We start from the raw sequence: 13321 nt of genomic DNA on the forward strand, positions 1-13321 counted from the left end.
GCTTGTGCATTAGTAGTTGAGAGTCTTTATATATCAGGTTTCATTTTAGAGCCATACAGAAGGCAGCCAATTACAGTAGGTCTCTTTAATGCCTTAATTAGATTCCTCTTGTAAAGGCAGGTTATCAGTTTGCAATGCTTGACGCAGATGTGTAGTTCTGTTCCAGTTACTGTATGATGCAATGTTGTCTTGTACAGGGGGAAAGGTTGAGTCATGCCGTGGGCTGTGCATTTGCAGCATGCCTGGAGCGAAAGCAGAAGCGAGAGAAGGAGTGCGGAGTGACTGCCACCTTTGATGCCAGCAGAACCACATTCACTAGAGAGGGATCATTCAGGGTCACTACAGCTACTGAACAAGCAGAGAGAGAGGAAATTATGAAACAGATGCCGGATGCTAAAGGTATGGAGTGCAACTTAAACCATCATCCGTAGCAAGCACGTCCAGTGCTGAGGTGAATTGGAGCCTGTGCAAGGGCTGAGGCATAACACCCTTGCAGCCTTCCGTCTCTTCAGCCTTACTATGTACAAATCATATTCCCAGCCACTTGCCACTTCATAAGGTGAAAAACGCTCCCAGATTCACTCACAGTGCATTTTCCCACATCCCCTCTAGAAACAAGTGGCTTCACATGTGGAAGCTGCTCCTGCTTGTTCTGCCAGCCTGCTACATGGCACAGAGCACCATAGGTACTGTCCTAAAAGGCCTTGTAAGAAGAATGTTATAAGAACAGAGTAAGTTTGCCAGACTTGAGGTACTTGTTGCTGTAATCTAAAGTCGCAGTAAATGAACAGTAAATTGCATGCATTTCTCTGAAGTGATGTATTTTGATTTCTAAGGCAGGTTACAAAGTGTATGTATAGAGCAGAAGAACAGATCAGTCACAGTGCTTTTTAAAAGGCACCAAAACAACCACCACCTCCCCATAAAACACACAACCATTGCACTGCTGCAAGTACATTTAAAACTGGTATCTCACTGATCTGAGAGCAGTCAGTTTTTACTTCCTAGCCATTTTTAACACCATTTAGTGTCCAGCAAATTCAGGTGAAAGTAGAGCTTCTTACTTAAGTTTTATTATACAAGTAGTGGATTTCTACAGTTAACAAGCACCTCAGTGGTATACATACTGCTCATAGCCCTCTTTACAGTGGAGTTGAACTCTTGTTTCAGAGGGTTCCACAGCAAGTTTTGTGTGGCCACTCAGTTGCAAAACTTTAATATTCGTTTTCATCATCCATCTGCTTGTTCCCATATGTTAGTGTAAGAATGTGCTAAATGAAGCTTAAACACAAGGCCTTTGTTACTTGAGGGCATGAGTCAAAGTCTTGACTCAATGAAGGTGTGTGAAATCCTTTCCAAGAAAGACTGATTAGAGGAGTTTCACTTGAACGAGCAGCTGCAACTCATGGGTACTGAAGCTTGCAAGACAATTAGTTCCTCCTACCATTGCAGCTACTCAGAAGTCTCTAGTGTGACTCCTCTTTTCCAGACTTCTGATTATTCTGTTGATGCGTCAGCAAAAAAGTAATTGTTTTTCCTAAATCATTTGGAAAGCAATGTAGGTAAAATACGAGTTCACACCAGGATACTGAGCTTTCCCCTTCTGCTGTATGGGTGAGCTGTGTTATTGATGCCAAAGCTAGACTTAAAAATGTTAGGTTTTTCTTCCTGGAGATTAAAACATTCATATTACTGTTCTAATATTGTCATGATTTAAACTAGGCTTACTCCTACATTGCTACCCTTAGGCCTTGTGGTCAGGGGCGTTTTGGTGCTGTGAAAAACTGCAACATGAAGTAGCTGACTGAAAAGTTGCAAGGGTTTCCAGCGCAACTAAATAAAGACTGGGTGGTAATGTTACAGCTCCATTCAGTTGAAGAGGTGACACATGAACTCTCTGTAGATGTGTTTGTCAGCCCTGAGGCTGGTTTTGCCCTGCAGCACACTTTCCTGGAGTGCTAGAGAGCTGCAGCCTGAGAACCAAAGGCAGCCTAACCTGTTCGGTGCTGCTGCTACCCTTGCCCTGCTGAAGCTTGTGCAGTGTTTGGCTACTGCTGCTGATCCTGAGGGCTAGGAGGGTGGCTTTTAAAGGAATGTCCTGTCCTAGAGCTGGGTTCTGTTCCCTGCTGCTGAGTTGTGCCACCCGAAGTCACTTAATATAGTTTGTAGTAATGTTTTGGCGATAGTTCTGTGTGAGCCTAAGTTCTCAAACACACAATGCATTCTTCAGACATCAGAAATTAATTTGAAGTGTGTCCTGGGCTGGGGTTTCAGGAATAGCTGGAAAGAATACATATATATGCATATATAGGCCATCCTTTCTGTGAAGTGGGCAGCCTTAGTAAGCTTTGCTTTGGAGAGTTGGAGAGTGGATGTATGTAAAATTACATGGTGAAGACACTGAAGCTATACAAAAGTGATTTTTCTCATGTGGTTATCGGAACCTTACTTAGAGGAGCACTTGTCATTGAAATCCCTGCAATTTCTCTTTTCAAAACGAATGGGAATGCTACTTTGCTTTTCTCCTTCTAACCTCCCCTTGTTTCCTCCAGCAGTTGAAACAGAAGTGAAAACAGTAGCACCAGGTGCTGCACCGAACAATACTGCCCCCTCTTCTGGCTCACCAACCTCTCCTACTGCTGAAGTTGCTGCCTCTCTGGATAAGGAGATGAGCAATCCCCACGCTATTCCACGGAGGCATGCCCCTATAGAACAGCTTGCCAGGCAAGGGTCTTTCAGGGGCTTCCCTGCCCTTAGCCAGAAGATGTCACCTTTTAAACGCCAGTTGTCTTTGCGAATAAATGAGCTGCCTTCGACAGTGCAAAGGAAGACAGACTTCCCCATGAAAAACTCAGGTAAGACCAAATGGGTCCAGTGAAACGCTGCCTTAAATTGTCTGGCTCTCCTTTCTTTCTGTGTGGCTTCAAATAACTCCTCCTTCTCTAGTAAATCCCGAGGATCATTTCTCATGAACAAATGTCACCAAAGTCGGAAAACCTCTGCTTTGAGAATAGGCAAGAATTTCAAATGCAGTGTTTGTGTGCACAAGACAAACAGTTCTAATTGCTGACTGAAATAGTGGAGCACAGCTCAAAGCACTCCAGGAGTTGGTATTGGTGAGGTAGTAGGTGCTGGCTCTGCTCTTCCCTCTGAGTCACTGAACTAGTTCTTCCACTTAATGCCAGGGTGTCCTGAGAGACAAATCCCTTCAAGGCCTTAACCACTTGTCGTGGGATCATGTGATGCTTTTTATGCAGTCTGTCCTTCTGCCTGAGTTCTTTTTGAGAGAAATGGCCTTTCACTGTGCAGTAAAACAAACTTCACTCTTTAGGTGGCACAGGTGGCTGTATCTGTAATGTGTGGTATAGTTTCCACATGATGGTGGTGGGGCTGTCTAGAGTTATCCCAACATAAACACCTGGAGTGCTCAGTACCTTATGTAATGGCTTAGTCCCCTTGGCCATTTTTTCCTGCAGACAGGACAAACTCTCACTTGGCAGCAGAGCTAGTTTTGCCCTTCCATGCTTTGAAGTAAGAATCACTGTGATAAAGGCAAAACCAACAAAAGTACCTAGTCAGATCGACGTATAATCTTTACTGGGTAACCACTACTGAGTTTATCAGTACTAGTGTGATGCTCACTGAGCATACTACAGTCTGTTTCTCATGATTCAGAACATTTCTGATGCATGCCCCCATGCATGCTGCTGCCAGTGCTACTTACTGTCACACCACACGTGCTGTGTCACGCTCTCTCTCAAAGAATCAATTTTTTAGGCATGCCTCCCCTGAATTTTAGATGTGATGTATGTTGTGTCCAGACATCTTGTGGGTTTTATACTGTTTGTGCTTATAAATGCCTGCTCATGCCTGTTCTGTGCAGTGAAGGACTATGATGATCAGTACTTTTGAAACACTGTGCAATAAGTACTAATAAGAACATCTGGTAAGTCAACAGTCTTACTCCAGATGTTACTTTATCCACATTATGCTGATGCTTGGTTTAAAACTGTCCATTTTATTTGAGCAATCGGCTTTTGCTTTTCACAGTTCCACCACTGGAGCTAGGGATTTCAGCTACTGCCACACTGGAGCAATCAACATTCTAACTTTAGACTTAACTTGCCCCTGTGCTTTGCAGTCATCACATTTAAACTTCATGTGTTTACTGTGGAAGTATGTTGTTGGAACATATAATTCTATTGTATTTTCATTTCAGAGAGTGCCATATCCTTCATACTGAAAGATTCAGATTTCCACTGAAGCTATAGAAAAGCCTTCTGCTTTGTGAAATGAATGCCCTCTTGCATTAACACAGAGCAACAGTAATGGCCACCCTTAAATCTGCACAGGGATCACCTTAGCCTCTTGCCATAGTCGCAGAGTAACTAATGTGATGGTCTAGTTCGAGTCAGCTCTTCAACACTGACTTAGAGGAAAAAAAGCAGCAGGAATATCTGGGACATATGGGAACTAACTATATTTCACAGTGGTATTTGTATATTGTTTCTGTATCCTTTACACTTCCAGCTTAATGAGTTGTGTTTATATTTCAGTCCCTGAGGTAGAAGGGGAAACAGACAGCATTACTGCCCTGTGCTCTCAGATCACCAATACTTTCAGCACACCATCAGAAGATCCTTTCTCTTCAGCCCCTATGACAAAACCAGTGACAGTAGTCGCACCACAGTCTCCTGCCCTTCAAGGTTTGTGATTTCGCGTGCCGTGGTCATGATGGATGAGGCTTGAATGTACATAATGTTGCTTTCCAGTAACACATGGCCTTAATTTCTCATGCGAGTCCTCTTACCAGTGTTTTGGGGGAATGGATCCTGTTTTGTTCATCTTGTCTGTTTTGGTGTTCCTGTGTTTTTAATAAGACATTTGTGCACCTACCACACGATAGTTCCCTGTAAGAGGGACTGGCTTTGCAATGGTGGCTGCTTTAACATTGTGCCTCCAGAACTGCAAAAAGCTTACCAACTGTGTGTCACAGGAACCAGATCCCACAAGGGAAGAGGTTTTGTGCCACCACATCATTACTGTTTTCCACACAAACTTTAAGTTGTGGCAAGATGGCAACTACAGAACTCATTGCAGCCTCTAATCTTTGTTTCACCAATGCACTTTTACATAAGTTGTGTGAAAAGAGAGCCTCTCTTTGTTAAATGTACTTATTGCTATTTTGCATCTGAAATCTGTTCTTCTGAATCAAAAATTGATCTAGAGTAACTGCTGGTGACTCGTATCTCTTCTCTATAAAACCAACTGATTTGACTTCACTTGGTCATCAGCACTCAAGGTCTTAACTCCACCAGCCTCCCCCCACACACAGTTCTGCTAGCAAGAGTTGGCTTGGCAAAACGGAATTTACACAGTTACCAACTGTCAGTCCAGTTTGGCTGATGTGCATAAACTGCTGTCATGTGTATGTGTCTGAAACTGTAGTTTGTTGATAGATGTCCCACTAATATACCGGTCACCTGCATGCCTTGCATGAATTAATTGCACCCATGTTGTCTGCTCCCATTTTAGTTAATGGCACTGCCTCTGCCTTCTGTGTGCTTGCTCCTAAACCATCCCAGGCTGCTGTAGTGTCCACAGCTATGCCCGTTCGTGAAACCAATCCTTGGGCTCATGCTCCTGCTGCTAATACTGGAGCTGCAGCCGTGGTTGCTGGTAAGATTGGAAGTAGATCCAGTGCACTGCTATGAGAACTTGGATCAAAAGCATAATTGAGCCCTCGAGACAAATGTTGATGCCACTTAATGGCAAGTGGAAGGAACAGTAACAAAAGCCGGAAGTAGTAGCCTTTTGCAGGAGTGGATGGAGGGAAGTGATGAACTTGCTGGTTCTGGGTCTATAAGCTGGACTGCTTCTTATTTTGGCAGCATTTTAGAAAAGCTAGTGCTTGAATAGGAAGTAATGAAATAGTGGACTTGGCTATGAGGGGCAAGAATCTAGACATACCAAAATCATTTTTGCATGTTCTTTCCACTAACATGTGTAAGGAGAGATTAAGTTAGTTGCTTAAAGGATTTAGAGGTTTGTTTCTTCTCTTTAAGGGTCTGTCTGACCCTCCACCCTTTCTTTGTAGTTATCTGCAGTGTAAGGTGGTGCTTTGACTGTCACCCATTTGGACATGTGCTAGAAGGCTACAGTCACACTAAAAAAATTCTGGTATAAGCTCGACTTAAAAGGAGAAACTTTACTGGTGAAATAATTGCTTCTACTTGGCCTTAGTGAAAATAGGTCTGCTACTTTTACAAGTCTCAGAGACCCTAAGCTCTGCCTCTAATAGTTCCCATGATAAAAGCAACAGTCAGATGGCCTTTAACTGGATTAGGCTGACTGATAACTACTGAGAAGTAAGAGGTTTCCACTTCTAAAGATCAGAGCCATTTCTATCATTCCTGTTTGCTTTTCTTACTATATTGGAAAACATGGCAAGGCTGTATGAAAGAGACTGTGACACTGTAGGGAGAAGAACTACCAGCATTCAAATGGTGGGAGATAGTTTTGAAACCGGAGGATGGAAATTATGATGATTTCTTTTGTTTTCATGACTAAAGATTACCCTAGAGCCAGTTTTGTAGAAGAGAGGTCTAAAATGCTGGACTTGAACATCATAAATGAGATAACAGCCTGAGTTGTGTATGAAAACAGTAAGGGAAGAGGGAGTGGAGATGCAGGATTAATAGAAAGGAGCTCTAGAAAGTACAGTTTACATATATAGTGATTTGATTAGATACCTTAAATGTTCTTGTATATTGTAATGAGTACTTGCATGGGACAGAAGAATTACTGTCTTGACCTGCCCTTGCCATCGTTGCTGGCCTTTAAAGGGTAAAGCCTTAATTTAGCAACCACCACAAACAAGTCTTAAAGCCAATTTCTTCCAAGAACAGGACAAGACAACAGATGCATAAAGATGTGTCCAGTGATGGTAGCAGTCTTTCAGCCACAGAGGGTGGAGGCCTCTCTGTTCTTATGTACACCCTCCAGCTTCTGACTGATAAAAGGGAAAGGAGCTGAAACATTACTGACTTCCTCATGCTTTCCTTCCCAGGCACTGAATGGAGCAGCACCTCCTCAGGTGCGGCGTCTCCAAGTCTCTTCCAAGGAAATCACAGACGTACTCCCTCAGAAGCAGACCGCTGGTTGGAAGAGGTCTCAAAGACTGTCAGGGCTCAACAGCAACCAGCCCCAGCCCAAGCTCCAGCTCCACAGCCACTACTCCAGCCTCCTCCAGCAGCTTCCCAGTCAGCAGCACCAGCCTTCCCAGTCAGCACGTTCATTGCACCTCAGCCTGTGCCAGTGGGTGTGGTACCACCCATGCAGCCAGCATTTATTCCTGCTCAGCCCTATGCTGTGGCAAATGGGATGACCTATGCAGCCCCAAGCGTACCTGTGGTTGGAATCACACCTTCCCAGATGGTAGCCAACGTCTTTGGTACTGCAAGCCACACTCCAGCTGCCCACCCGCATCAGTCGCCCAGCCTTGTCAAACAGCAGACATTCCCTCAGTACGAGAGCAGCAGTGCTACCACCAGCCCCTTCTTCAACCCACCTGTGCAGCACAACGGCTCTGCAGCCTTCAACGGAGTCGAGGGTGGCAAATGGGCTGCAGAGGACAAGCATTCGCAGCCTCCCGCGGCTGCTCCGCAGGTAGACCCCTTTGAAGCACAGTGGGCAGCACTAGAGAGTAAGGCGAAGCAGCGCACTAATCCCTCTCCAACTAACCCCTTCTCCAGTGATTTACAGAAGACATTTGAGATTGAACTTTAAGCAGTCTTATGGGGGAGGGGGTTGATAAATTGTACACTAGGGTAGTGGGATAAAGGGAGCAGAGGGGACTGTTTGTGATCAGTTTGCTTTGATAATCCCAAAGGTCCCTTCAAACAAAAATGAGTTAGAAAGAGGGAGCAGTTATGGGGAGGATATAAACATACAGAGAATTTAACGTGCAGTTCTTAAAAGGATGCTGGAGCCACCCCACTCTGCGTTCCCTCCTCACTTGGAAAGCTGGAAGTCAAAACAGAGCAAAGAAAGGCACCCAGTCCCAAAGCCCGTTCTGCAGAAACATCACTTACCTCACAGTAAGGGAGGCAGAGTTTGTGCTTCTGTCCTTCTGATGCCCTGTGAGTCCTGGACGAATCCCCTCAGGGAAAATGGATGGGGTGGGCTACTTGGCGGGGGGTGGGATATGGGTGGGAGATTGTCACCTGCTTGGTAAAAGCTAGGTTTGTGGAAAAAGTTGAGCTTCCATTTTGAGTAACAAAGTGAATATTATATGTAAAGAATAAAGTAAAGCCAAAATCTTTATTTTTATGCATTTAGAATATTTTAAATAGTTGGATATTAAAAGCTGTATGAGTTGTAAGTAATCTTGCCAAAGGTTAAAAAACAAAAGGGGGTTGGATGTAAGAAATTGTACATAAGATTGATTTATCTCTGATTCTTATTGTAAGTAATACCAGGGGGGTGGAAAAAGGGGCTCTAGCTTGTTCTTGTATCTGTTCATTGTAAGTAGCATATTGCAACAACAATCACAACCAATAAGTCATTATATGGTAGTTTTAACAAAAGAAAATTAAAGAGCAGTATTGTCATGGTTTGAGAGCCATGAGGAAAACTTACTGTTTTTTATGGGAATCAAGCTACATATTCTATATAGTATGTTTTTTTTCCTTTCATGTATTGCTGCAGTTTCTTTGTCTTAATCTATTGATTTTAACACTACTGTGACAAGTTACTGTAATCATATCTACATCCTGGTGTGACCTGGGAAACCATTTTTATGTTTGTCTGTCCAATAGATCTTAGAGGTTTTTAACTTTGGTTTAATTCCCCCTGCCTAGCCCCAGATTTGTGAAACCTTGTGGTTAAGGCTGCAGCTGGTCCAGGTTCTGCCTCTGGTGACTTGTGAAAACCATCTCATTTTAACTTTACTTTTGAACTTTGGCCTTACAAGCAAATGTAAGTTATATATATTTGTACTGATGATTTATAATCTGCTTTAACAGAAATAAATGTTGGTGGTAGATGTGCTGTCTGCGAAAGCTTTGTTTCCTACCCCATTTAGTTCTCGGTATTTGCCCACCTGGGTCTATTCTCTGTTGTTAGGTGAATGTAGATGAGCCCTGATTGCCAACCCAGAAGCTTAGTAACATCTCTTCTTATTTTGTACAGCACCTTAAGTTACCTTGAACTTTACAGATGGAACCTGCCGATATCCTTGTGGCTAACGGTTTAAAGCTCTGAAATGGCAGTCTGTGCTGAAAACTTCAGGCTCTGGGTTTGTACAACTGTATTTTCAAATGCAAGTATTTACCTAGAAATATGAACACACCAATGTTCAAAAAGGAAAAAAAGGAAAACTCTCATTTTCTTCCCTCTCCTCCCCAGAGTAGTGAACATGAGAAGAGCCACATGAGAAGTCAACTTATTTTCATTTCTTTTTTCTTTTCTCTTGGTGCATTGATAGGTACCTTGTTGCTATGATGAGTTCACCACATCAGTTTAGACACAAGGAAAAGACAGACTTTGTCACCTGGAGGAGGGGAGAAATGCTGTCTTTGTTTGGCCCTAACATTTGAGCCTGTCAAGCAGTTTCTATTTCCAGGCAAGTACGGTGAGTGTCACAGGAGCAGGGTCTAGAACTCTCCTGTACAGATTCGTACCTTTTTTCAGTACATGATTAACAATGACCCAGCACTCCCTGTGGACTTACTTAAGGCTGCTACCAATCTTGGGGGTTTTTTTCAGTTTTCAAAAAGCAAGCAAATATTTGTAGCCATTTATAATAGGAAAGCACATACAGCTTATACTGTTGGTTCCACACTTTTCACAGCAGTGCCCTCAAATCAGCTGAAAATAACCCAGTGTAGCTACACCCTTCCCCTACCCTGCAGGTAACAGTAAATGACCTTCCTGCAGTCAGTTATTTACAGAAGAAAATGAACATCTCAATTCTCAAATGAAAGTAAACATTCAGGCAGTTAAATGGCACTAGAGAGGGGGGAAAACTCAGCTTGTCAAATAGAAAGGTGAAAAGACTCCTTAGTTAACCACAGCAGTGATGGCATGTAGGTAGAGCAGGGACCACATGCCTTCCAAACCCATCCATACTGCTGTGGTTATGCAGCTGAAAGGAGGTCAGAATAAACACTTGCTTAACCCTGAAGCACCATCAATGTTGAAGTTCCTGCCCATCAGAATACAGGTGCCTTTTTTAAGCCCTTGTGAATCACGAGAGAGCTTTCCCTGGCCCCTTCTTGTAGAACCATGCAGCTTAAATGAAAGCTGACTACACAGAGTATTTAAATACTCTAAAAATAGAGCCTCTTGACAGAGTAGAAAGGGATGTTCTAGAACTGACTACCGATTCTGGGACAAGTTGCTTGACGACAACAATGAACTTCCTAACTCTTGAGCTGTCCACAGGCCTGATGACAACAATGCACTTTCTACTCCTGTGCTGTCCACAGGGCTTGACTGACTGTTGATGCCTGTCCCATGTGCACTGAGAGGGCTTCACCAAGATTGGCATCTACACAGTTTGTGATTAGGCCCTGGACTCAAAGCATAAATTCACACTATATATGAAGACAGCCTAATACACCCGAAAGAGCTGCTGTGCTGAGACAATAAATGCAAAATTAGGTGGAGATCCTAGTAGAAGTTCTCAGGGCCATTTCCTTGTTCTTAAGTAGCCAATGATGTCAGTTTCAAACCTTGCACTGCTGCACCTACTATGAATTACAGCAGAGAAGTTTTGCCTAATACAATTCAAGGGTTTTAACTGCAACATATCTATTTCTGTCTTTTCTAGCAAGCAGAATTTATCAGACCACAGAGACCACAGAAAGACCCAACTCCAGACAGCTGCATGACTGTCACCTCTGCACTCCTTTACTGGATTATTTCTAGACTTTTCTGTTTGTCCTCATTCTAAAGCCATGTGTCCAATCCTAAAGCCACACCTGTGCTGAAGAGTGTGCAGTCATTAGATTAGCAATTCTTATTCTTAGGTGCATCAGAACTTGTTTTACTGGATTTAATGTCTAAACCAGCTTTAGTCTGTCAAGCCTGGAGATTTTACACTTATGTATTACTGCTGCCCCAAGTATTGAGTCTAGACTGGAGGGTGGTGTGAGCACAATCCTGAAATAGCTGCTTGCCTTAAAAGCCTTTAAGTAACATAACAGAAGCAGGTGAAGGAAAAAAAAACAACAAACACACATCACCAAACAACCTACCCCTCAAAAGTGCAATCTTCAACCTCCACCCAAAACAGCAATACTACATACCAGTCTACTCATTTCCAGCTACATCTATGCAGATAAGGAGTGATGATGGTAACTAATATGCCATAACCTACCCAAAGTCTCAGCAGGGAGTTTGGAATGAGGAAAAAGGAGGACAGTTAGGGCTGATGGTAGGCTAGAACAGTACTGTGGAGGCTGTGAAAACTGCTCAAAAGTTACTCTGTTCTGTGATACTAAAGACACCCGAGGGCCTTTTCACACTGTCACAAATCATGATATAATCTCACTGCCCCACACAGCATCACCTACCTCCTTGCTGCCACTCAGTGCTAGTCTTGATACACAGGATGCTTTTCAGTTACAGCTGCTCTGCATCTGGAGGTCCTCACTTGTTAGCCCATGGCAGCAGGAATCCCACCTAGGCCATGCACAGAGCTAGGCTTTCCCAGACTTAACTGATGGCAGGGAGGTTGGTTTTGGCAAGTCAAAGGCCCCTGCACACATTTGTTTCTGTGTGCATCATTCACACCTCCAAGCCAAAACTCAGCACAAGACTACCACCAAGCCTGGCTTTGCAATAAATTCAGCAGTGCAGTTCTGACTCAGATACATAATTAAAAAAAACCCAAACCACACAATAAAAAACCATATGCTGAGCCTTCCTAGAGCCAGCATCAGCACAACACACAGTGTGGGCCTGCTCATCTGAATTGCCTCTTAACTTTTGGGAAGGCCTAAAAGTACTCTTCTAGCTTTCTGTGAAGCATTGCTTCTGCATTTCACTCCAAACCTGATTACAGTAAAGCAGAAACCAAACTGACCCAACGAGACATTTATCTAAGGTCTGCTGGAATAAAGCTATAGCAGCATGACATTACAGCTGCATCCCTAGAGCCAGCAATCTCACAGGACCTGAAGACTAATGTCCTATGCATCAAGCTGTATCTCAGGCCAGAGTCCTTTGCATTTAGATGGAAAGTGCTCTCATGGATTACACATGTTCATCGCTCATTAGAGACATTTCAGGCTGATCTTCAAACACAGACCTTTTAAGAGCACTTCTGTCACTTGTATAAAGAATTATTCTCTCCCTCTTTTGTGCTTGTTATCTGCGTTCTCTAAAGTCACAGTGTCCTTATATTGCAAACATCATCTTGTTCCATTAACGAAGGCAACTACCCTTAAGTGAAGAGACTGATTAGCTACAGCAAGGCACAAAGGGAGAAAAGGGAGTTTGCAATAAATTGAGGGGGGTGGGTCTTTCACCTTTGAACAGTTACACCTGCTAGTACATGCTGTTCAGTTCACCCTCTAGTTTTGCATCAGGGCAGAGCTCCCAGAATGATTTCATGCATTAAAAGGACAGAGTTCAGATTCCCGATCTTGTAACCAGTCACCTGGGGGTCCGTGTGAGTGGAGGTGTCTGTCACCCGTGGTGATGAGGAGGGCTGGCCTGCGTCTGGTAGCGAGAGCAGCTAGCACAGCAGAAGCTGGAGTAGTACTCGTTACTGCAGAGCTGGGCCTGCAGGATCAGGTCACAGTTGGCAAGGTGTGGCTGGTCCACACACTCTCTGCTCGGGTCTATAACGCGATTCACAGTAGCTGCAAGCAAGCAAACAAAAGGCGAAGCAGATGTAAATACACTGCCAGGACTTAGCCTCAGATTTTGCTATCCACCCAAAAGACACAGCCTGTTCCTGCCAGTTCTAGGGGGATTGTTTTAAACTCAGTCAGACATTCAAGGATGAGAGAGAAACTGACCCCTCTGGTGAAACACAGGAGGAGAATGCAATTTCTGGTGCAGATCTCCTGAGGAGAGACCACTCAACCTTGTACAAAGCCAGCTGGACGGTGTCCAGAATCCAAATAGAAATCCTGCAATCAACTACTCAGTCAACCAACTACAGCATTTTGGCCACAGGAAGTTAATTAGGCTGCCAATGCCGTGAGTGGAGGGATATTTCCACTGTCCTGCTTTTCTGCTCAAGATAAATAGGCCTCCTCTGGTAGCACAACCCCGAGGCTCTTGCTGCCTCCCGAAGACCAAGGCA

The 13321-nt window shown here is 43.8% G+C and overlaps 2 protein-coding genes across 19 annotated transcripts in view; one reads left to right on the top strand and one right to left on the bottom strand.

Moving 5' to 3' along the window:
- Positions 1-9046, top strand: part of NUMB (NUMB endocytic adaptor protein) — a 128660-nt gene extending 119614 nt beyond the window's left edge. For 11 of the 18 annotated variants that reach the window (XM_064146797.1, XM_064146778.1, XM_064146784.1 and 8 more), the window contains 5 exons: positions 198-399; positions 2553-2855; positions 4557-4706; positions 5536-5679; positions 7070-9046. In XM_064146797.1, coding sequence (XP_064002867.1) covers positions 198-399; positions 2553-2855; positions 4557-4706; positions 5536-5679; positions 7070-7788 — 1518 coding nt within the window. In that variant the 3' untranslated portion in view covers positions 7789-9046. The remainder of the gene's footprint in view (positions 1-197; positions 400-2552; positions 2856-4556; positions 4707-5535; positions 5680-7069) is intronic. The other 7 variants (XM_064146837.1, XM_064146852.1, XM_064146857.1 and 4 more) reach the window with 3 other exon arrangements.
- A 741-nt stretch (positions 9047-9787) lies between these two features.
- The window catches only part of PAPLN (papilin, proteoglycan like sulfated glycoprotein), a 55708-nt gene continuing 52174 nt past the window's right edge, over positions 9788-13321 (bottom strand). The window contains exon 28 of the mRNA XM_064146915.1: positions 9788-12872. Coding sequence (XP_064002985.1) covers positions 12697-12872 — 176 coding nt within the window. The 3' untranslated portion in view covers positions 9788-12696. The remainder of the gene's footprint in view (positions 12873-13321) is intronic.

The sequence above is a fragment of the Pogoniulus pusillus genome, chromosome 1 (genome assembly GCF_015220805.1).
Source record: "Pogoniulus pusillus isolate bPogPus1 chromosome 1, bPogPus1.pri, whole genome shotgun sequence".
In the NCBI taxonomy this organism is placed as follows: domain Eukaryota; kingdom Metazoa; phylum Chordata; class Aves; order Piciformes; family Lybiidae; genus Pogoniulus; species Pogoniulus pusillus.